This window comes from Paramormyrops kingsleyae, chromosome 17 (genome assembly GCF_048594095.1).
Source record: "Paramormyrops kingsleyae isolate MSU_618 chromosome 17, PKINGS_0.4, whole genome shotgun sequence".
Lineage (NCBI taxonomy): Eukaryota > Metazoa > Chordata > Actinopteri > Osteoglossiformes > Mormyridae > Paramormyrops > Paramormyrops kingsleyae.
The window spans coordinates 10,302,830-10,324,144 of NC_132813.1; the positions used below are offsets into that span (position 1 = coordinate 10,302,830).

General features: G+C 40.2%; 2 protein-coding genes and 1 long non-coding RNA gene across 7 annotated transcripts in view; 1 reads left to right on the forward strand and 2 right to left on the reverse strand.

Annotated features, from left to right (window-relative positions):
• Positions 1–12: 12 nt before the first annotated feature.
• Positions 13–19,565, reverse strand: LOC111853793 (von Willebrand factor A domain-containing protein 5A-like). Its single transcript, XM_072701719.1, has 22 exons — positions 19,464–19,565; positions 10,685–10,751; positions 10,131–10,333; positions 9,762–9,984; positions 9,426–9,592; positions 9,151–9,265; positions 8,852–9,027; positions 8,622–8,710; positions 8,370–8,514; positions 7,944–8,023; positions 7,332–7,446; positions 6,674–6,832; positions 6,250–6,353; positions 5,954–6,156; positions 4,868–4,894; positions 4,707–4,724; positions 4,111–4,152; positions 3,889–3,945; positions 2,785–2,805; positions 2,020–2,156; positions 1,760–1,886; positions 13–380 (listed from the first exon to the last, which is right to left on the reverse strand). Exons 2-22 carry the CDS (start codon positions 10,725–10,727, stop codon positions 295–297), a joined length of 2,337 nt encoding a protein of 778 aa, XP_072557820.1. The 5' UTR covers positions 10,728–10,751; positions 19,464–19,565; the 3' UTR covers positions 13–294.
• Positions 18,426–21,315, forward strand: part of LOC140579293 (uncharacterized) — a 7,459-nt gene continuing 4,569 nt past the window's right edge. The window contains exon 1 of the long non-coding RNA XR_011983377.1: positions 18,426–18,716. This is a non-coding gene — a long non-coding RNA (uncharacterized lncRNA). The remainder of the gene's footprint in view (positions 18,717–21,315) is intronic.
• The window catches only part of LOC111844051 (von Willebrand factor A domain-containing protein 5A-like), an 11,233-nt gene continuing 10,737 nt past the window's right edge, over positions 20,820–21,315 (reverse strand). For all 5 annotated transcript variants that reach the window (XM_072701731.1, XM_072701730.1, XM_072701728.1 and 2 more), the window contains one exon: positions 20,820–21,187. In XM_072701731.1, coding sequence (XP_072557832.1) covers positions 21,102–21,187 — 86 coding nt within the window. In that variant the 3' untranslated portion in view covers positions 20,820–21,101. The remainder of the gene's footprint in view (positions 21,188–21,315) is intronic.

Sequence of the window (21,315 nt, forward strand, 5' to 3'; positions counted from 1 at the left end):
TAAATTATATAGTCATTATTACGTTACATTTTATGAAATATTTTGAAAAGAATAACTTTTAAAATGGAGCATAGCGGGAACATTTGGAAACCACATTAATAGGAACCAATCTGTACGTCTACATAATTGTGATTTAGGCAGAATCATTACTTTGCTTGGAAAATTAAAATGTTCCTTTCATGCCAGTATGGTCAGTTTAAGAAATAAGAAATACTACAGAATAGTAATTATCATGGCTGGGATAATTTGCGTGCAGTAGCGATAGGCAAATAAGACGGCAATTCAGGGTCTGAGTCACTCTTGCAGGCCAAACTTCTGCAGCTCCACCTGGAGGCCAAGGAAGGAATTCCCAGCTGCCACAAACCCGGTCAAATCAGCTCCTATACAGAACATATTCACAACAAACATACTGTCACATTGCATAAACTGAAAAACATTTTTTATGCCAAAATACAGCAGAATATTCAGCACGTTATGTTGCATGTATTACATTACAGTGGTACCTTGGAACACGAACTTAATTAGTTCCAGAAGGCTGGTCGAGTTGTGATTTGATGGAGGTCCAAGTCAAATTTCACCATAAGAAATATTGTAAATGAATTTAACCCATTCCAGACCCCCAAATGATTACCTATTTAAACTTATCTACCTACCCAACTAATGACGAAAAGCATTAACAATCAATATAAAACTAATACACAAATGAAAAGCACACATAAACAAACAAATGACAATCCCACGCTCCGACGAAGTGAGAGCAGACACACATACACCAACTTGGATGCTGATGCCTATGAATCGCTGTTAGTCTCGCTATAATTTCCTTCTTAAGTTCTAGTTACTCTCACTACTTTCCTCTTTGGTTTGGTGGTATCGCTGCTCACTTTCTGGGGGGGGGCATGATTACTTTATCACTAAATGTACTGTAGATAAAGCACAAAAAAATCACACCGAACACAGAAACGCAGCTTTTGCACGTCGATCTCGGTCGAGAGGCACCGCGTCACTAACAGCGATTCATAGGCATCAGCGTCCAAGTTGGTCCATCAGAGACCCGTCTCGATCTGTATAAGTTTTGTCTGTTTTGTTTTGTTCTGTTCCGTGTTTTCGGTTGAGTTTTGAGCGGTTAAATTATTCTCGACCTACACGTTCAAGGTCTGAATTGGTAGAGTTATTAGCAGGAACGGTCGAGTTAAGAGACTTTCGAGTTCCAAGGTTCCACTGTATTTTTCAAAAATACCATACAAAGACAAAACGTGAAAGACTGTTTTAAACTGAAAAACAAAAAAATGATAAGATTTCAACATATTTGAGTAAGCAGTGTTCTTTCGGTCTGTTTCCTTTTTGAATACCTACTGGAATTTAAATTGGTGGGAAATGTGTGTAAAGTAATATTCATATTTAGTAATATTCTTTGTGGAAGAAATGTTTGAAGGAAGGCAGGAGAATGATATAAAATTGTTATTCAGCAGAAAACTAATCAAACAAACACATCGGAGCTGATTGATTTCTTTGATTTTTGAAAATTCAAAAGACTAAGCTGATGAGATTCAAAGAAACTCTCTTCTTGCTTGTCTGTTGAGATCTCATGTTTCCACCGCACCTTTCATTGTGTAATACCTCTATGCAAACCCCCTGAAAACAGAACTTTTGAAATGTTGCGATGATCAAATACACATTATCATCTAAACGCTTATATGCATGCATGATGTTACCTATGATATACTGTGTATCAAACAAAGGGAGAGCTCTCTCCTACCTGACTGAGCCCTGATCCAGGCAACAGCTTTTGCAGCCACAAACTGCCACTCATCCTTGAAGTCCATCTTATGACCATGTAGCCACAGAACTGCCAACACTGTGGCCCAGACTGATACAAACTCAGGCTGTGGAGTAAAAAAAATAGGATCAAGGTCCCTCACTGACCTGAGCTAAAGGCCTGAAAATACAACCAAACTGAAAAAAGCTTCACTGTCTTTAGGACCCTTAAAGTGTGGAACATCTCAGAGAGTCCATCACCTTTCCAGGTAAGGCTGTGGCCACTTCTTCTTCCTTTTTTCCAAAGATGGAGGCCAGCGATGGTTGAAGGTCCCAGGATCCATCTACTTTCTGTAGGCTGATCAATTCCAGCAAAGGATCTTTTGTCTCTGGTGCGTCTGTTTTGAGTTGACAGTTGATAAAAGCCTTGCAAATATCATGGTGATATTATAAAAAAAATACTAAGGAACTATAATATTTCTGTGGTATGATGTAGAAAGGCTGTGTCAATGTGTTAGTTTATCCAAGAAGTATTTTGTCTAGAAAGAAATTACTTACAAAATTATAAATAGATTGTTTTGGAAACTTCACTGGTGTTGTAAACGTAGTATGAAGAAACCTTTTCCTTTATTACAAATTATAAGACCTCAAATAAACAATGCATTTAATGTAAGTAAATAAATGAACCTTGTTCAGGAGCAGGGGGCAAATATCCTGGATCTAAACACAATTTAATGAAAATGTTCTGAGAAACTACAAGTAGTCGAGGATAGATGGATAGATTATTCTGCCTGGGACAAAGTCGGCTGCTTAATGTTTACATGAATCAACCACTGACTGGATCAGGGAACTAGGGTGATGCACCTAAACACAATTTAATGCATTAAATTATGAACAGGAGTTGATGAACAAGGTGTCATAAATTACAATATTCAGCACTGACATTTTGTCTTTTATAGAAAACAGTAAATTCATACATGCTGGTATCAGCTCTTGAGGACATGTTGGGTAAAATGTGCAACTTACCCATAGGGGGGGGCATGGCTGCTGCAGAGGGGAAAAAACTGATGTAATAAACTGCTATAAACAAAACCTTTTTCAAAAATAATGAAGATTGTGAGCTGGACCTCTTATTTTTTGGAAGACACGGACAAAGGGCTCTACATGAATGATATACAGTCGACCCTCCTGCATCCCGACTTTCCCCATCACAGTTTTGAAGTATCGCGGGGAATTGAATGGGAATTTTTTGGGAGTTTTCTGAAAGCCACTGAGAACACGTGAAAGCCAGCAGGCGACACACAAAAAGTTCAGTAACTCATCAATGCATAAGATAGACAGCTATAGAAAACAAAGAGACCACTCCATTTTTTATTTTTTATTTTTATTTTTTTAATTCTGCATTTTTAAATCCTGGTTTCACCCTGGTTCTGCTGGCAGGAGGCTACGCTGAGCAGCAGGTTTCTTCCAGCCTCAAAATTTCTAAGACTGCAGTGCACAAGAATAAGGTGAAGCAGGAGACACTGGGAACGACCAAAAACCAGCCAGGTAAAGGGCAGAAGTGACTTTCTAATGGCAGAGATGGCCGTTAACTTATCCGACAGTTTTTCATGAATCGTAGGATGACATAAAGTGACCTTCAAAAGGAATGGGAAACATTAAGCACAGGTGTGAAGTGCACTGATAGGACAGTTCAAAACAGGCTCCTAGATGCAGGACTCAAGCCCCATAAAGCAAGGAAGAAGCCCTTCATTAATGAGAAACAGCGAAGAACCAGGCTGCAATTTGCAAAAAAAACATATGTATTTTTCACAGCTGCACACCCATAAATTTAGATACGAGTGAAACAAAATATTGTGCTGAGGTCTCAATTTTCTTCATGGCTGCATGTACAGTGCTGGTTTGGAGGACAGCGAGCATCTGTACAGCAGCCTCTTTAGTGATCTCACAGTGATCGTTGTATCTAACATTTCTCATATCTTTTTATTTAGCTTTGCTCTGCTCACCAGGGGCACCCAGAAATTTTACTCAGATTTTTCCTGATCATAGGGGGCCTCTGCCCCTAACCCCCCCCCCCCCCCCCCCCGATGTGGAAGGTACGACGACTAAATGTTAAAATGTTAAACTTACCTTTACGTTTCCTTCGTGTAATAAAATGACAAGACGCAAGGGCCATAGGGGCTGCACCTAAACACAATTTAATGCATAAAATTATGAACAGGAGTTGATGAACAAGATGTCATAAATTACAATATTCAGCACTGACTTTTTGTCTTTTATATAAAACAGCAAATTCATTCATGCTTGTATCATTGCTCTTGAGGACATGTTGGGTAAAATGTTAAAACTTACCCATAGCGGGGGGGGGCCAGGCTGCTCCATTACAGAGTTGCACTGCAAAAACAAAAGAACAAAATGAAGAAAATACACACAAGATTTAAAATAAGGTAGAAACCAATCTATTATACAACTATTATACAATTATGTAATACTACATAAATGAACGAGGACATTTTGGGTACAATTTTGACTGGTAACATACAGATCATGGATGTTGCAAATGAAAACAAATATATACACCAATGTCTAAGCATTTTGACTCTCAAGGTTAAAACTATGCTGATTGTACTTTTCACTTTGGTGTCCTGACTAATTCATTGGTGGAATTATTTGATTTTGAGAGATGGATTAATTGTTTTGAGTAAGCTAATCCATAGTGTTGTGCTATATGCATTAACTGTTTTGAGAAATGCTGTTATAGTCTTGAGAATGTTCCATATGTTCCATAAAATGTGCCAAAGCAATCAAGAAAAACTTAAACAATGAGGTTCGTGAACTAAACATATAATTTTCAGGGTATAAATTGGTGCAGAATTAGGTGTATTATATAATTAATAATGGAATGATAAATGTCAAGGACATGATAATTAAAACGGCCATATACAAACCCATTCTCAAGCCACCACCTGAAAAGAAAAGATTTTAAATAAGTCATCTCCTAATCTAACTAACTACATAATTCAGCAAATGTTTAGCAAAAACGACAACTCAATGGATGGATGATTCTCTATGAAACAAAGTTTGCTTCTTAATGTTTATATGAACTCACCTCCACGTACGCGTACGGGTCTTGAACCTAAAATAAATGTAATGCATAAAATTACAAACAAAATTTGGTGAATAACATGCTGTTAATTACAATATTCAGCGTTGGCTGTTTTGACTCATATTTATATTATATATTATATTTATTATATATTTTATATTATTTGTCTCACATTTAATGCATTTATTCATGCATTATAGTCTGCATATCGGCGGGAGGTTGACCGGCTGGTGTTCTGGTGCAATCAGAACAACCTGGAGCTTAACACACTCAAGACTGTGGAGATGACAGTGAACTTCAGGAGGCACCATCAGGCACTTTTTCCTCTCACTATATCCAACAGCCCTGTAGCAACGGTGGAGACCTTCAAGTTTCTGGGAACAACCATTTCCCAAGACTTGAAGTGGGAGCCCAACATCAACTCAGTCCTCAAGGCCCAGCAAAGGATGTACTTCCTGCAGCAACTAAGGAGGTACGGTCTGCCACGGGAGCTGCTGAGCCAGTTCTACACTGCAGACATTGAGTCTGTCCTTTGCTCATCAGTCACAGTGTGGTTTGGAGCAACCACTAAACAGGACCAAAGGAGACTGCAGCAAACAGTGAGGGCGGCGGAAAAAAATCATTGGTTCCCCCCTGCTCTCCATCCAGGACTTGTACTACTCAAGGACTAGGAAACGGGCAGAGAAAATCACTGCAGATCCATCACACCCTGGACACATCTTTTCCAGGTCCTCCCCTCTGGCAGGAGCTACAGAACTCTGTAAACAAAAACCGCCAGACACAGGAGCAGCTTCTTCCCTCAGGTCATCACCCTCATAAACAGCTAAGCTGTGTCACCTGCCTTCTGTCAATTTCCCCTATTGTTTGCACTCAACCTTATACTTTGCACAGTGGGTTACCCATGTGTGTATGTTTCAAATTTTATTTCTTGTATAGTGTAACATTGTTGTATAGTGTCATTTATTGTCTCAAGTAGCCGGATGCAAATTTCTTCTGTGCCCCAGTACACTTAATAAATAAAGCTGATTCTCATTCTGATTCTAAAGGGCACCTCTTCAGAGATTCATCCACCAGAATCATGTAACTTACGGATGTTTCTGCGCAGTAGGGGTCCTTTGATTGGCTGCTTATTCTCTGTGTTGACGGCAATGAAAGCCGTGTAGGAGGAGCTGACTCCTGATTGGACGCTCATCTTCACTGCTCTCTCTTTCCCAGTCTTATCGCCCGTCTCTCCACGTTCCCCCTCCAAGGCCAAAATGGCTTTGCGGGCCCCCAGTCTGTGTATCAGCATGCTAAGGGACCAACAGACAAATGGACAGACAATTAAACCAGCTGAAAATGACCAGCATCTCCTAATGATCTGAGTGTGTCTGTGTGCATCTTACCTGCTGTCCTCCTTCGGCTTCATGTTAAGGGTAAGTGTGTTTTCCACAGCCTTCTTATGCAGAGTGTAATGGAGACTCACGGAACCTGAAATATTAGCGGAACTCTGGGAAGGCAAAGTGGTGAAAGAAAGGGAGGAAAGTGATATCAGGTGACAAGAAATTCAAATTTATATTTAAAAAATGATGTAAAATGCAATTTTCAAGAATAAGAAAAATATATCACAACTTGAATTTTTATATAATTAAATAATATTTCCAAAGTACCAAAGACTGAGTATTTATAGGAAACCCTCTGTAAATACACAAATATTAGACTTAGGGTCATTAGATGGATAGGAAATCTTCAAAACTTCAATAAGCCAGGAGGTGAATAGGAGATTCCGGAATCAGGCTGCATGCCTGAAAGTAAGTTAAGGTTCCAAACCTGTCCTGTGAACTGGAAGTACAGTATTGCCCTCTGATTCTGGAAGAGCACATTGGGAAGAGGAGACAGGGGGGTGATGGATATGTCTGCTGGAATGTTCCATTTCACTGAGATGTCCTCTACAACAGGCTGCAGGGCAAACTGAAGAGACTGCATAACCTGAGGAGTAGGAAAAGACTCGTGTTACTTACTGATAGGGCATAAGCATCCTAGAGATTAGCACAGTATATAGACAATTAAAGATCTACAATCCTCACTCCTGGTCCAATGGGGACCTTTTCTCTGAATTATCCACAATAGTATGATGATCATTTACAACAGAAAAATAAAATATTAACTGAAAAAAATACTTATTAACATATGCATATTAGACACATGTGAGAGGCTGATCAGATACCTACATGACTATATCAACATTCCAGATGTATGTATTTAGCATTATATGAATATTGAGACATCAAACACTAACTAAAACCTTTACGGGGATTAGAGGAATCTTTACATGCTGGCTTTGATCTACAGTCTTCATTGGCTGAAAGGGCTGGACGACAAACAAGCTTAGAGAAGTAGGAGTGAGTTTTATATGAGCTGAGGAGAGGAAGCTGCATGGATTAACTTGTGTTTCTCTAGTTCAGATGCAGGTGTGACTCCTCCTCACCTTTGGCTGCAGTCTCTCCGCTCCAGTGATGAACTGTGGGTGTCCAGAGCCGCCCTCAGCCATGCCATTCACCAGGGCACTGCTGGCCCCCTCCCCGATGCCAAAGGTGAAGCACCTGGGTACAGTGAGGAAACACACACACACACACACACACACACACACACACACACACACACACACACATTTCAGGTGACTTCTGAGTGGCCAACACTTTACTACAAAGATTCCAACCTTCAAACACAAATACTAAAAGCCAGGAAAACCTGCAAATTCATAACACATATTCTCACTTTTAAGAATGATTCTTTTCAAATGATGAATGCATGTCACTACAACTCCAATTTATCAGTCTCTCTTATCTTTGTGGGGACATTTAATTTGTTTATTTGGCTTTTATGCAAAATAACGTACAAACTGAGAAAACAGTGTCAGTCACACCCTGGGGCAGTGAGGGTGAAGGGCATCGCTCAAAGGTCCAACAGTGACATCATTCTGCCCACTGCAGGATTTGAACCATCAACCTTTCGATCATAGGTACAGAATCCTTGTCCACAGAGCCACACACCATACATCTCCACAGCATCTGCAGACACACAGAAAGGTGATGCTCACCTGTGAGACAACGCATGTCTCTTCACCAGATCAATCACTGCTTTGGTGTTTCCCACTTCTCCATCTGTGAAGACAAACAGCTGGCAGAGAGAGATGGAAGAAAATTGTAGGGAAAAAGAAACGGAAACTGTCACCACAGGGCTACTTCAGAGTAACCTAGAGTAATGAGTTTGAGACATATAATGTTCTATAGGAACGAGTATGTTTTTCAACAAGTGAATTTCACTGTCATTCATGACATAAACAACACAGTAAATTGATCATGCATCATATATTTCACTCCAATATCATTAACTCTAATACTGCATGACCACAAATGTTCCACAACAAATACTCAAGTAACACTAGGCGTACTGTATATACTGGAATAAAGAATCAGTGTTGAACAGAATACAGAAATGAACAGCAGGTGGCGGTATGAGGCACCTGGCGTGGATGTGAAGGCAGACAGGGCTTGCTGTAGACATCCTGGAGGACCTGAAGGATTTCTGTTCCTCCCATATCAGCCTGCATTGACTTCACCTTCTGCACAGCAGTTTCCATGTTGGCCTGTGTGTACTCCACACTCTCACTAAGCCAGAAAGGAAGATTTAACCCAGTGATGCAAAAATATGCTGGGCTAAACAGAAAACTTTTTTTATACTAAGCCACTAAATGACGTTATGAGTGATTACTGACGGGAAATAGGATTCAAAGTAGGAGCCAAAGCCATAGATGTTGAAGTAACAGCCAACAGGAAGACTCTTCAACAGCAACAGTAAAGTGTCCTAAACAGGGAACAATGTAAGGAAACATCAGATCTAGCATGTATCAGTAGATGTTACTGTGCACCTTTAGCTCTCACTATGCGTCAGTGGGTGTATCAGAGAAACTCAAGGTATTTGGCATGATGGTTTTAGGGACCTCACCCTAGCGCTGCTGATGCGAGTCTGTTCGTAGTTGCTTTGGTTCATTGGACAGTCCATGCTGCCTGAACGATCCACCACAAATATAAACTCCCCACTGGAAGCCATTTGAGAAGATGGTATAGATGGAATCTCTGGGTAGAAGCTCAACATGGCTACAATGTCACCCATCAATGAGCCTATAAATCAAAAGGTAAGAAAACAGGAAAGATGGGAGAAGCTTTAACGTGTTTGAACCAACAATGAATAGAAGAACAAGTCTAATCCACTTCATATTTTCACGCCCGAAGGTGCAAATTCACCTGGTTGGGCACTTGGCTGCCCCGCCTCCAGTATAGCAGTGGGTTGGTGAGGCTGACCGTAATACAGCAGGAGCTCTACATCCCGGTCAAACTTGTGACCAGGGGACAGACTGACCTACAGACACACAAATGTGGTTAAGTGCATGACAGCTGAAAGACTATAACAGAATAAATATGCATGATGTATATTGTTCAATAAAGTAATTCAGGTATAAATTTCTGTCTGTTCTGAAAACAGGAAGCAAAGAGAACAAAGAGGATGCAGAAAGAGCTACTTTGGCCTCAGTGTTATCCTGGGAGAGGAACTCCAGTGGGGTGAGGGGGCAGTTGGACTGGACACTCTGGACGGTGCTGGGGGAGTATATGTGGACACCGAGGGACAGGGTGTATGGGACACTTTCTCCCTGAGGACCAGATCCCGCTGCTGTCAGGCTCTTACTGCCTGCAAGAGTGAAGAGATGAGAAGTAATTAACAAATGGTATAAGTGAACATGAACACCTGACCATTTCATGTCCATCTGAAAAGGTGCCTCAAACATTTTTTAAGCTTTTGAAACTTCCTGATACAGTTATGATGCTTAATTAGCCAGTGTGGTTCAGCTCCTCTGTACCTGCTGGCGTGTACCGTGGGTTGAGGACGGCAGGCAGACAGAACCTCAGGGCGTCATCAGCCTGTACGGCCAGCTCAGTCACGTAGCTCAGCGTAACAGAGGCACTCTGTCCCGGAGGAAGACTCCCGACACTCAGGCGAAACACATCAGAACTTTCATCGCTCTCCTCCAGGAGGAAGGCCTGCTGCCCTGAGCTGACGGCATCGTCATACTCTTCCTGAGCCTGACAGACGATGAGGAGACAGGGACAAACATAGAGATACTTACTATGTCTAACAAAGTCTCTGTTTATGGTGTCATTGTGAAGAACAAGTAACTGATGATTCCAGACAGCTCACCCTAAGACACACTATGAACAAAAAAACACACCTGCGCTTTCTCTTTGACTTGGGCCTTAATCTCAACATCCCCAATGCGGGCAACAAAACTGTAGATGGTGGCGTTACTCTCTATGGGGAAGATGAAGACGGCCTCCACTGGACTGGACTCCTGGTTCTCATACTGAAGGGTGGAGCTGACAGAAGCCACGTGACCCTGAACATCCACCTGCACCTCCACCGACTTCAGGGGCACTAAGATACAGACGAGTGATGAAGCGATAAGGACAGAACAGTAATAAAGGGCAAGAAGGGAACTGGGAAGCTGCCATTAAAATACACAGGGCTGTTACGCTTCTACTGTTTATCAGAGGTATACATTTGCAATTTTTTTATCTTTAAGATTAATGCATCTTTGTAAACATTCCTAGTATCGTACTTGACTATGTTATTTTTACCTAATTTCACAGATTTTTCAGTATACAGGAGAAACACAAGTGGCTTATACAGGTATATACATATAACTATTTTTTCTTCCAAAAACGTTTCAGATCATATTCTTTCACTTTGCTGATGAATGGATGGCTGCTCATGGCACATTTTTACCTGGTTCGTTAGTTACGGTTCTCAATCCACACACGCTCGCCATTTACTCAGATGAGGAGACAGCACACTAAAAAGAAACACAATTCCTGAATTAGTCTGGATTATATGTACACCTAGATTCTGTAGTAGCAGGGGCGGACTGGCAATCTGTGCGTTCTGGAAAAGTCCAGATCGGCCGTCTGATCCACGGCCGTCGGCCTGCCTTTCCTCTTAAATGGGAAATCAGCTAACAGCAGATGGCGCTAATACGATCATTTGTCCGGTGAAATCCATCAGTAAAAGGCAACAAAATAGAGCGAATCATAAGTTGCAGCTGCGGGAATGATGGCAAGTCGAAAACGTAAGGAGAAAGGAGGATGGGAAAAGTTAAAAGAAAAGAAAGCCAAGTCTCTCGAAAATGATGCGTCAAAATTGGCTGCAGTTTAACTGCCAGCAGCAGCAGTAATGTAGATCAAAACGCTAAATCACCCAGCAAGAGTGTCGAAGACCAGGTGAAAGTTGAACCTGTTGAGCATCCACAGACTGGTCACAAGGGACAGACAGCAGAGGAAATTTCATGGGAGGAAGAGGTACTGGTAAGTGGCCTCAACATAAAACAACAGGCCTATTCTACATTTATTCTTATAGTCATCCAGTCAGCATCTATTAACTGGACTTGCATGATGATGAAAAATATATTTTATATAAAAAATATAGACGCTCTAAAAATTAATTGCGAGATGGCTGTGATTTTATCTTGTCAGTAGTAAGGTCATCTCTGCAGCTAGACAGAAGACCATGGTATTGAAAGAAACTGGAAAACAAACCACCCACTCCTAACACTCGTGACATGCTAGCAAGTGGGAAAGAGGGCTAAATAAAGCTCTATGTTAAACCAAAAATTTGGGGAGGGAAAATCTCATTGTTTTCCATTTACATGCAATTTGTTTCTGTCTTTCTGTGGTGGGCTATTGTGGAACTGACACTTAACATACAAATCTGGGGTTTGTCTAAAGCTTGATTAGTATTAGCTGGTGGGCCTATTTGGGAGAAAGTCCAGGGCTGTTTTTTAGTCCCAGTCCGCCCCTGTGTAGTAGGATTGAGTCCTGAAACTTGATGCCAATATGGCATGCTTCTTGTACGATCGGTATGTACTGGTGTTCCGTTGGATCTGTCAGATCTACCTTGTCACAATTTCCTACCGTACTGTAGCATATATTTATAGTGACATCTATCAGTTTTTGCTGCGGCATCAAATACTTCTAAGCAGGAGGAGAGGCACATTGCTGCAGCCTGGAGCCGAATGCTAAGTAGGAGGGGCAATGTGGGAAGTGTTTATAACTAATCATCTAACCACAACCCTAAACCTCATTATAAACCCCTCCCACTTAACATTGCCCTTCCCATTTGACACTCGGCTCCTAGGCTGCAGCGATGTATACTTGGGGTGTGCCGCCCAGGTTAACTCTACAAGTGCAATGTGCTAATGATACTCTGCAGCTCTTAAACCAAAGGAAAAATATTTATACCAATATTTAACCTGTTTAGATATTATGGTCATAAACCACAGGCATCATAATCTGATGCCCCAGATACACCCATCAGAACATACTACCATTAGTATTTAACCTACGGTGGCCCCTAGAGACAAAACACACACAAAAGAAAAAGCAGAAACAAAATGAAAATGCGCAGCAAATTAAAAAAACACACAAAAGAAAAAGCAGAAACAAAATGAAAATGCGCAGCAAATTAAAAAAACACACGCAAAAGAAAAAGCAGAAACAAAATGAAAATGCGCAGCAAATTAAAAAACACACGCAAAAGAAAAAGCAGAAACAAAATGAAAATGCGCAGCAAATTAAAAAACACACGCAAAAGAAAAAGCAGAAACAAAATGAAAATGCGCAGCAAGTTAAAAAAACACACGCAAAAGAAAAAGCAGAAACAAAATGAAAATGCGCAGCAAGTTAAAAAAACACACGCAAAAGAAAAAGCAGAAACAAAATGAAAATGCGCTGCAAGTTAAAAAAACACACGCAAAAGAAAAAGCAGAAACAAAATGAAAATGCGCTGCAAGTTAAAAAAACACACGCAAAAGAAAAAGCAGAAACAAAATGAAAATGCGCTGCAAATTAAAAAACACACACAAAAGAAAAAGCAGAAACAAAATGAAAATGCGCAGCAAATTAAAAAAACACACGCAAAAGAAAAAGCAGAAATAAAATGAAAATGCGCAGCAAGTAGACAATCCCAAACCGGAAGTGCTCCACCACGCTAGGGGGCGCGGTGAGCTCATGTGGCACAGTCGCTACACAGTAGTGATGGGAAGTTCGACTGAATTAACTGATTTGATTCTTTCGAGCTGTCCGTTGTAATGAATCGATTCTAAAATCGATTCTGTGATTCACTTTTTTTTCCGTCTTTTTTGCGCCTGACCGTATGAGTCAACGAATCATGGGATCGGATAATAAATCAAACGGTGTCTCAAGGTTACGTTATTTGACTGAAAGATGGGGCTGGTGTTAAACAAAAATGTTCAGCTTGACTATTCACAATAAAAAAAACAATATATAAAAAGCAGAAAGGGTGTCGATGCTGAATAAACACGCGTGTATATATAGTTCTTATTTTCTTGACTTTAGCCAAATTCATGTGCATGAGTATCAAGGACTACATCACAGTTAACAACTGCAATATTACCAATACAATCACACACACATACAATGAGCATGAGTAAACTTGCATACGTTGTTGTGTAAACGTCAAAGTTAATAAATATCTTTGGTTTTTGATGAAAGACATATGGTTTTATTATGCAGAAATGCAATAATTTACTGTTGTGAACGCCGCAATGGCTCTTGGGATCGGCTCGCAAACCATCCGTTTGAGTCGCCGACGGAGTGTCCGAGAGTCCGTTCGATGAACAAATCGAACTTACGGTTTTCGGACACTCGGTCGGTGACTAAAACGAATGGTTTGCGAACCGATCCCAAGAGCCCTCGCCGCCTCGCGGCATTTGCTGCGGAAATGCAGTTACGCTGTTGAAAGGAATAAAATTAACGCAGCTGTTCACAGGGCTGTCAACTTTGGTCAGCCGGTTGGCCAGAGATTTTCCATTTCAGACAAGTCCGCACACGCATTTACACCTTTGTGACAGTTTTATTCCCTTGTAAATGGTCTGTAGGGTTTGCAAACTACCCCAACGCTTTTGCTGCAGCTAATTTTAGGTTTATAATGTAATAATATAAATTTGCAGTAAGATTTCTTGCACGAGCGTGAGAATCCGAAAGCGTGAGTGTCACGCCAGATGCGTGAGAGTTGGCAGCCCTGTGTTCATTTATCACAACAGTAAATTATTGCATTTCTGCATAATAAAACCATATGTCTTTCATCAAAAACCAAAGATATTTATTAACTTTGACGTTTACACAACAACGTATGCAAGTTTACTCATGCTCATTGTATGTGTGTGTGATTGTATTGGTAATATTGCAGTTGTTAACTGTGATGTAGTCCTTGATACTCATGCACATGAATTTGGCTAAAGTCAAGAAAATAAGAACTATATATACACGCGTGTTTATTCAGCATCGACACCCTTTCTGCTTTTTATATATTGTTTTTTTTATTGTGAATAGTCAAGCTGAACATTTTTGTTTAACACCAGCCCCATCTTTCAGTCAAATAACGTAACCTTGAGACACCGTTTGATTTATTATCCGATCCCATGATTCGTTGACTCATACGGTCAGGCGCAAAAAAGACGGAAAAAAAAGTGAATCACAGAATCGATTTTAGAATCGATTCATTACAACGGACAGCTCGAAAGAATCAAATCAGTTAATTCAGTCGAACTTCCCATCACTACTGTGTAGCGACTGTGCCACATGAGCTCACCGCGCCCCCTAGCGTGGTGGAGCACTTCCGGTTTGGGATTGTCTACTTGCTGCGCATTTTCATTTTGTTTCTGCTTTTTCTTTTGCGTGTGTTTTTTTTAACTTGCTGCGCATTTTCATTTTGTTTCTGCTTTTTCTTTTGCGTGTGTTTTTTTAACTTGCTGCGCATTTTCATTTTGTTTCTGCTTTTTCTTTTGCGTGTGTTTTTTTAACTTGCTGCGCATTTTCATTTTGTTTCTGCTTTTTCTTTTGCGTGTGTTTTTTTAACTTGCTGCGCATTTTCATTTTGTTTCTGCTTTTTCTTTTGCGTGTGTTTTTTTAACTTGCTGCGCATTTTCATTTTGTTTCTGCTTTTTCTTTTGCGTGTGTTTTTTTAACTTGCTGCGCATTTTCATTTTGTTTCTGCTTTTTCTTTTGCGTGTGTTTTTTTAACTTGCTGCGCATTTTCATTTTGTTTCTGCTTTTTCTTTTGCGTGTGTTTTTTTTAACTTGCTGCGCATTTTCATTTTGTTTCTGCTTTTTCTTTTGCGTGTGTTTTTTAATTTGCTGCGCATTTTCATTTTGTTTCTGCTTTTTCTTTTGTGTGTGTTTTTTAATTTGCAGCGCATTTTCATTTTGTTTCTGCTTTTTCTTTTGCGTGTGTTTTTTTAACTTGCTGCGCATTTTCATTTTGTTTCTGCTTTTTCTTTTGCGTGTGTTTTTTTAACTTGCTGCGCATTTTCATTTTGTTTCTGCTTTTTCTTTTGCGTGTGTTTTTTAATTTGCTGCGCATTTTCATTTTGTTTCTGCTTTTTCTTTTGTGTGTGTTTTTTAATTTGCAGCGCATTTTCATTTTGTTTCTGCTTTTTCTTTTGCGTGTGTTTTTTTAACTTGCTGCGCATTTTCATTTTGTTTCTGCTTTTTCTTTTGCGTGTGTTTTTTTAACTTGCTGCGCATTTTCATTTTGTTTCTGCTTTTTCTTTTGCGTGTGTTTTTTAATTTGCTGCGCATTTTCATTTTGTTTCTGCTTTTTCTTTTGTGTGTGTTTTTTAATTTGCAGCGCATTTTCATTTTGTTTCTGCTTTTTCTTTTGCGTGTGTTTTTTTAATTTGCTGCGCATTTTCATTTTGTTTCTGCTTTTTCTTTTGTGTGTGTTTTGTCTCTAGGGGCCACCGTATTAACCTGTTGAAAAAATACTTCTGAAGTACAGTACATCAAAATATAAAGAAATACTTGGTGCTCTACTTACCATATTCTAGGGCTGCAAAATATATCGTTTTGGCATCGTCTTCGCAATGTACGCAAGTGCAATAGTCATCGCAGGATGTGCGATGTCAAGTAACGCAAATTAAATTAAGAGGCGTGGACAACGCTTTTGGTGTTTTTGCTAAACTAACAAATGTCACACTGTTCTTATTCTTAAACAATCCACAAAAGTCTCTCTAATATAATTTAGGTCAATTTAAAGGTTTTTGGATACGGAGCCAACACGCAGCTTTGCACGCTAACAAACATGTCGATCTCAGCGCTAACCACCAATCACAAACATTCTTCATTCCAGTGCTGCCCCCAGTGGCTCCAGTGTCGGCAGTTAATGCTCCAACCCCAGCGGTTCCCATCCTGGTGACCCTTGCGCCACCTTCCCTGGTCCCTAGCCCCTTGGCCTCGATCACCCTGGTTACTAACCCCTCGGCCTCGGTTCCCCTGGTCCCTGGCCCCTCAGCCTCGGTTCCCCTGGTCCCTAACCCCTTGGCTGTAGCCTCCTGGGTCCTTGACTCTCCGACCTCGGTACCCCCAGTCCCTGACCCCTCAGCCGCAGCCTCCTCGGCTCCGAACCCTTCAGTTCCAGTCCCTCCAGTTCCAGTCTCCCACATTCAGTTGTTTCAGTTCTGCACCTGAGTGCAATTACAGAGACCAGCTCCTCTCAAAAGTCTCGGTACAGTTGTTTTGGTCAGTACCCGAGTACGATAACTGTGTTCACACCTGACAAAATGAATTGCACCAAGACGAAAAACAATCCCAAGTCCGATTTATCCAGAATAAAAAGTGCAGGTGTGAAAACACCCTTATTCATTTTACAAAATCATCGGCACCCTTCCTGTATTGTATAAAACAAACAATGCCCATAATGGCTTGAATGATTTGTTCAGGCATTTTGGGAACCAAAAGACTTTTAACACATTTTGCAAACATACAACATATTATTGAGTAGTATGTTTTTTTTTTTCTGTAAAATGGTGGTTTTAACATTATTGGCACCCCTATGTTTAATCTTCTGTGGACTACTGGAGAGGATAACTGTCTCTGAGCCTCTTCCTGTACAGCTTGTTAAGCTTAGAGGGCGAATGTACCTCTCCTCCAAGCAGAATATCTCTAAACCCTTGATAATCTTACATTTGTGCTTGAGGGCTGCCTTCTTCAAATTAGACCACAGGTCCTCAATAGATGACCAATGCAAAATACTGATATGATACATATTTGCATACATATGATGCATATATGTGATATATATGATATTTGAGGATATATATAACATGATGTACAGTGGTACCTCAGTTCTCGAACTCATTAGAACTCGAATTTCTTAAAAGTCGAACCACCCAGTTCGAAAAAATCTCAGAAGTCAAACCGTGAACACTAACCTAAGATAACTTGTACGTGCGGAAAATGAGTCACGTGGCACGTCTCTCAATGGAAACAAAGGGTAAAGCTTCAGTCTCAGCCTCGCATTCGCTGTGATAGCATCGTGCATGTTTACACTAGCTGAATACATATTGTATGTTTAGACAGTAAAAATACATTTAGACAATGATAGACAGTAATTATTATTATATAATAAAATACATTTAAAAATAAAGATTTCTTATTAATTATTTTAATAATAAACCATTAATACATTTATTTATAATAATATTGTCGTGCTGAGCGGGAATGGGCTGGAAACAAAGCCGCAGACGTCAAGGTATCGGGGAATACGGGGTTTAATTACAGGTAAGGCAGGCAAAACGCAGACGGACAATACAATGACCGAACTGGGGAAACAAACTGAAACGCAGACGAAATACAGAGGACTAATGACAACAACCAGAAACAGCTGATCACACGGGGATTCTACACGGGATTAACGAGGGGGCGTGGCACACAGAAGGAGTGGATGATCGGGGCAGGACACGTACGTGTTTTTTTGTTTAACTTTACACATTGTTTGGATACATTTATTTTCTTACTTTACAAATTACTGTTTTGATAAATGTGCTTAGATGTGTTTAGTACAGTATATATGCTCTTCTTGTTTTATCCAGTTAATTTTGTGTTTAAATGCTAAAAACATATTTAGGTGTAATTTTTTGAGGTCAGGAACCAATTGGTTTTCCATTATTTCTTATGGGGAAAATTCGACCAGAACTCGAACTTTTTAGGATTCGATCCAGAGTTCTGAATGGATTAAGTTCGAGTTCTGAGGTACCACTGTATATGACATTTATATATCCTGTGGTTGAAAAGCTGTAGTCATAATTACTCAATAAATCCATTTGTTTGTTTGCACTGAAGTTATTGTTCTGCATTTGCTAAAAATTTCTCAACTAGCAGTACACATTTTTTCTCCCACAGAACGGTATTTGAAGGCAGAGCAGGCATTTTCTCATACACATTAACCAGTCGCAAGGTTTGTTATCATTTGAGACATAGATCACCAGTGTTTCAACGAGGGCAGCCACCAAAATCACTATGAACAAAGTTCCAGGGAATTTTGAAAGTATGTTGCTAGGACCCTCAAGTTTCATCAATGGTTTGGAGTGAGATTACATGGGTTGGGGGCGGAGCGTGTGTATCACGGTTATCAAATGCCAAAGAGAGCCCTGCCTACCGCCGTCATCGGATCTTGTTCTTCCACCACGTCCGCACTCCGTGTGCGCATCCATGTAATAACGAGCTTGCAGCGGGATCAAGGGTAATTTATTTTGGAATTTACCCGGAAACAACAGATGCTATTTTCTGATTGGCTGGTAGGAGATATTAACGATGTATAACATGCAGTTGTGAACTCCGCTTAAAACTGCACTCCTTATTTCCTGCACCTCGTTAATAACGGGACACCCTGGTGGGCGCTGTCCTTTACTTCGCAGCGCACGTGGCGTATGGGCGTGTGAACTGGTTGAGATGCGTGTCTCACGGTAAGCCCTGATATTGCTGCCGTTCCTGGGTAATACGCTGTAATATTTTGCTGAATATGTAACTTTGATTTCAAGGTTAAATAATGTGCATTGTTTTGAGTAAACTGCTAGAGCGCATCTATTCACTGTAGAGCCAGCTGTATTAAATGACTTAAGAATGTACTTCCATCCACATTTAGTAACCTGTTCTCCAATCTAGGACTGCAGTGAGTCTTCAGAAGCACCATGGAAATTAACAGGCAACTTTCAGAATAGTTCATGCCTTCAAACACTATACTGCATAATGGCCGTTTATTTACTACCGTACTACATCTGTACTATGTTCACAGCTTGACTGGTATATTGAGGTTACTGTAAATCATACAGTGCAGTATATTTTGACAGACAGTAATATACGTAGTTTAAATTACTGTAGTGCAGTGTAGTGTAAATTTAACTATAGACAACTGCAGTCATTGCATAGTTCATCTGATTGCCAGTAGGCTATTACGCCCGTGTCTCTATACGCACCACTTTCCTCATATCCTAGATCATGCATGTATTCGGAAACTAATGAGGAGATAAAAATTTGTAAAAATTTCTACAGTCAAACTGAACGTTTAAGAACTGTTCGAGTAAGAATCTGAAACAAAACTACTGATATATATTTACAGTGATTTACAGGAAAAGTACAGATAGTTTCATAAATTATCAGTTTTACGATTATGGAAAACATAAAAAAAACATTCTTTAAATCCGTCTACTTACCAGTTTCTAAAAAATTAAGTCCTCACTCCTATACTTGCAGTTCGTAATAAGCAGCATCAATACGCCACTCCCTTAAATGTCGGTTTGCGCTTCCGCGTTTGACCACGTGGTGCTGAGACGGGAATCGTTAGTGTTTCTGGATCTTACAGGGATCTCCTGGATTAATTTACACGGAATGGGAATATATGAATATGACTTAATTAGAAAAGCACATGTTTATTGGTTTATTGATCTATTAGAAAAAAGAAAGATTGGTGAAGGGAATATCATAATGTTAAATCAGTGGTCTCAAACTCCAGTCCTTTGGGGCCAGAGCCCTGCACATTTTTGGTTTAACCTCATTTAACACACCTGATTCAACTCCTTGTGCTAATTACCACACAGCTCTAGAGCCGAATCGCTTGTGATGGAACAGGAAAAGAACTAAGCTACACAGGGTTCCGGCCCCCCAGAACTGCAGTTTGTCACCTCTGCGCTAAATCATCATCAAACTAGGCTACTTTTGATATGAGGTTGATACGACCGTGACCACTTCGTGAAAAGTGAATGTGGTCCATGCTTTGTTGGGTTAAATTCCAAAATTAAGGACGGACAACTGAACAACATTAAAGACAAGCAGACCTAGCAGAACAAGCTGTTGCTTGATGTCCAATCCAGCCCATGGCAAGTTGGACACATGGCAAAGCCAATGAATTGCCAATGGAGTCAGTGGAATTCCTCCACTCTAGCTCTTGGCCATTCCGGTCGCTACAGTCCGGTCCACCTACTCCGTTGCAGATCTTCCCTCCATATCCCTGCTTCTGGTTTCTACCCTTTATGAGCTCAAAATCTCGCCGTACCTGAAAGAATCTAGCTTTGCTCCTTTCATTGTATTATTGCTGCCTTTTGGTTTGATTGTATTCTCAGTAATTTACTTTGGCTTGTGGTACCTTTGTTTCACTTCTGTTGATCACTCGATTTTTGGTTTCGGTTGTTTGACTACCATGTCGCTAATCCATTTCTGTTGCCTGATCGTTCGTTTTGTGTTACACGCAATGTACAGAGTGGTGTTTGTGTACTTTGACTGTGTTTTGATTAGTCATGGAGTGATGAAAGGGCACAATCACAACGACTAACAATTAACACTAATTTACAACTAATACTGTAAAAGTAATTCATAGAACTCGCATCACCAAGCACAGGACGTATATGGAGGGATTTACCCGTCTTTACCTTGTGTCAGTTTAGATTCTTGCCTATGTTCTGCAGCATTGAACTGAGATCCCAACATCACATTCTGATTTGTAGGCAGTGTAAACTTTTAGTAGCTTAATAAGTAAAGTAGAATAATGTGCTGTAACAAATTAAATTATATAGTCATTATTACGTTACATTTTATGAAATATTTTGAAAAGAATAACTTTTAAAATGGAGCATAGCGGGAACATTTGGAAACCACATTAATAGGAACCAATCTGTACGTCTACATAATTGTGATTTAGGCAGAATCATTACTTTGCTTGGAAAATTAAAATGTTCCTTTCATGCCAGTATGGTCAGTTTAAGAAATAAGAAATACTACAGAATAGTAATTATCATGGCTGGGATAATTTGCGTGCAGTAGCGATAGGCAAATAAGACGGCAATTCAGGGTCTGAGTCACTCTTGCAGGCCAAACTTCTGCAGCTCCACCTGGAGGCCAAGGAAGGAATTCCCAGCTGCCACAAACCCGGTCAAATCAGCTCCTACAGAACATATTCACAACAAACATACTGTCACATTGCATAAACTGAAAAACATTTTTTATGCCAAAATACAGCAGAATATTCAGCACAATATGTTGCATGTATTACATTACAGTGGTACCATGGAA

Coding starts and splice junctions, on each gene's coding strand:
- LOC111853793 (XM_072701719.1), bottom strand. CDS start 10,727: ATGGCGAGCGTGTGTGGATTGAGAACCGTAACTAACGAACCAG. Junction 4,895..5,953: donor CCTACTGCGCAGAAACATCC/GTAAGTTACATG, acceptor CATTTATTTTAG/GTTCAAGACCCGTACGCGTA. Junction 381..1,759: donor CTGGATCAGGGCTCAGTCAG/GTAGGAGAGAGC, acceptor TGTTCTGTATAG/GAGCTGATTTGACCGGGTTT.